The sequence below is a fragment of the Poecilia latipinna genome, unplaced genomic scaffold (assembly GCF_001443285.1).
Source record: "Poecilia latipinna isolate Pla-1442-1.1 unplaced genomic scaffold, P_latipinna-1.0 Scaffold334, whole genome shotgun sequence".
Taxonomy (NCBI): Eukaryota; Metazoa; Chordata; class Actinopteri; order Cyprinodontiformes; family Poeciliidae; genus Poecilia; species Poecilia latipinna.
In genome coordinates, this window is record NW_015112950.1 from 1,720 (window position 1) to 3,038 (window position 1,319).

The window sequence follows — 1,319 nt, forward strand, 5'->3', positions numbered from 1 at the left end:
AACATTTCTCTCTTTAAAAATGAGGCTTCAGGCCCACTACTCGGTCCCTGGAACAAAAGGAACACAAAAGGTAAAGGCAGACAAGTTCAATTATTCCAAATAATAAAATAAAACATGCAATGCAAAAGAAATTAGTAAATCAAACAAAAACAAATGAGTAACTTCAATCACAAAACAAAACTAAAAGAAAACAATGGAACAAATCGTTGTCATCCGCTTCCAAATGCCCTTCGAGGGGGCCAGAGGAGTAAAGCCCCGCCCACACAACCCGTCCAATCCGCAACAGGTTTAGTCAAGAGCGGCCCAAACAAACAACGGGAAGACGAGACAAGACAGCAGAGCGTCCAAAGCGCTACAGCTTTGCACCCGGCGCACAGAGCGGGGGAGGGTGGAACACCATCCCACCACATTTGATAAATACTTAATGAAACATATTTACCATGTTTGATGTTTGTTGTGAATGACGTATACTCACAGAGACGAACGAGATAATTAGTCCTGTCGCTTATTGCATGTTCAGAGACGACAGCGGCTGTGAGACAGATGTGGTAGATTAATTAATTTTAAACTCCTGCTCTGCTAGTTATTCTGGTAAAGGAACCGAAACGCGCAGAATTGCGAACCTTGTTGAAACAATAAGGGATTATTATTTTTGTTGGATCAATAATTTGAACATGTTTTGTTGATTTGTTGTTGTTGTTGTTGTTGTTGTTGTTGGTCTTCTTCTTCTTCTTCTTCTTCTTCTTCTTCTTCTTTAATAAAGTTACGAATATTTTAAGCCAGTCAGAGGAGGACGTGCTGGTCTCAGCGTCCCGGCGGCGTTCAGTTCGTCACCTAATGCCGAGATCGACTCAAAACCTTCCGCGATCGACGTGTTGCAGCCCTGCTCTAGCAAAGCACGAACAATTCAGAAACAATTCCAAATGGGGGCGGGGGGAAACCCTATTTATTTACCCTTGTGCGTGCGAGGACTGAGGCAAACGTGGAGGACTGTGGCATGATACAAGTTTCACGGGTGTGGGGTCGGTAGATATACAAATGAAATATGTTTCATAATTGTCCTGTAATTGGTGGTTTTTGGCGCCCCCTACTGGTTGCATATAAATTCGGTGAGAAACCCAGAATTCCACGCAGTCTGATCAGCGCTCTGCTGTGGTAAGTCAACAAATCCCGTTCTCTTCTGAGAGGTGTTGGAGGTTTGTTCAAAGGGTAACTTGAATCTTTGTTGCATCACACAGAGTGATAGGTTAACCAGTAGAGAGGGCGCCATTTGTGTTTTGTCAATCACTAATTATGTTACATTTAATGTAACATAATTA

General features: G+C 42.7%; 1 protein-coding gene across 2 annotated transcripts in view; it reads left to right on the top strand.

The window, feature by feature from the left end:
* Nucleotides 1-1,045: 1,045 nt before the first annotated feature.
* LOC106949258 (C-X-C chemokine receptor type 4-like) overlaps nucleotides 1,046-1,319 on the top strand; it is a 6,057-nt gene continuing 5,783 nt past the window's right edge. The window contains exon 1 of one of the 2 annotated variants that reach the window (XM_015035388.1): nucleotides 1,046-1,155. In XM_015035388.1, the coding sequence (XP_014890874.1) occupies nucleotides 1,046-1,155 (110 nt within the window). Of the gene's footprint in view, nucleotides 1,156-1,250; nucleotides 1,291-1,319 lie in introns of those variants that run through there. The other variant, XM_015035389.1, reaches the window with a different exon arrangement.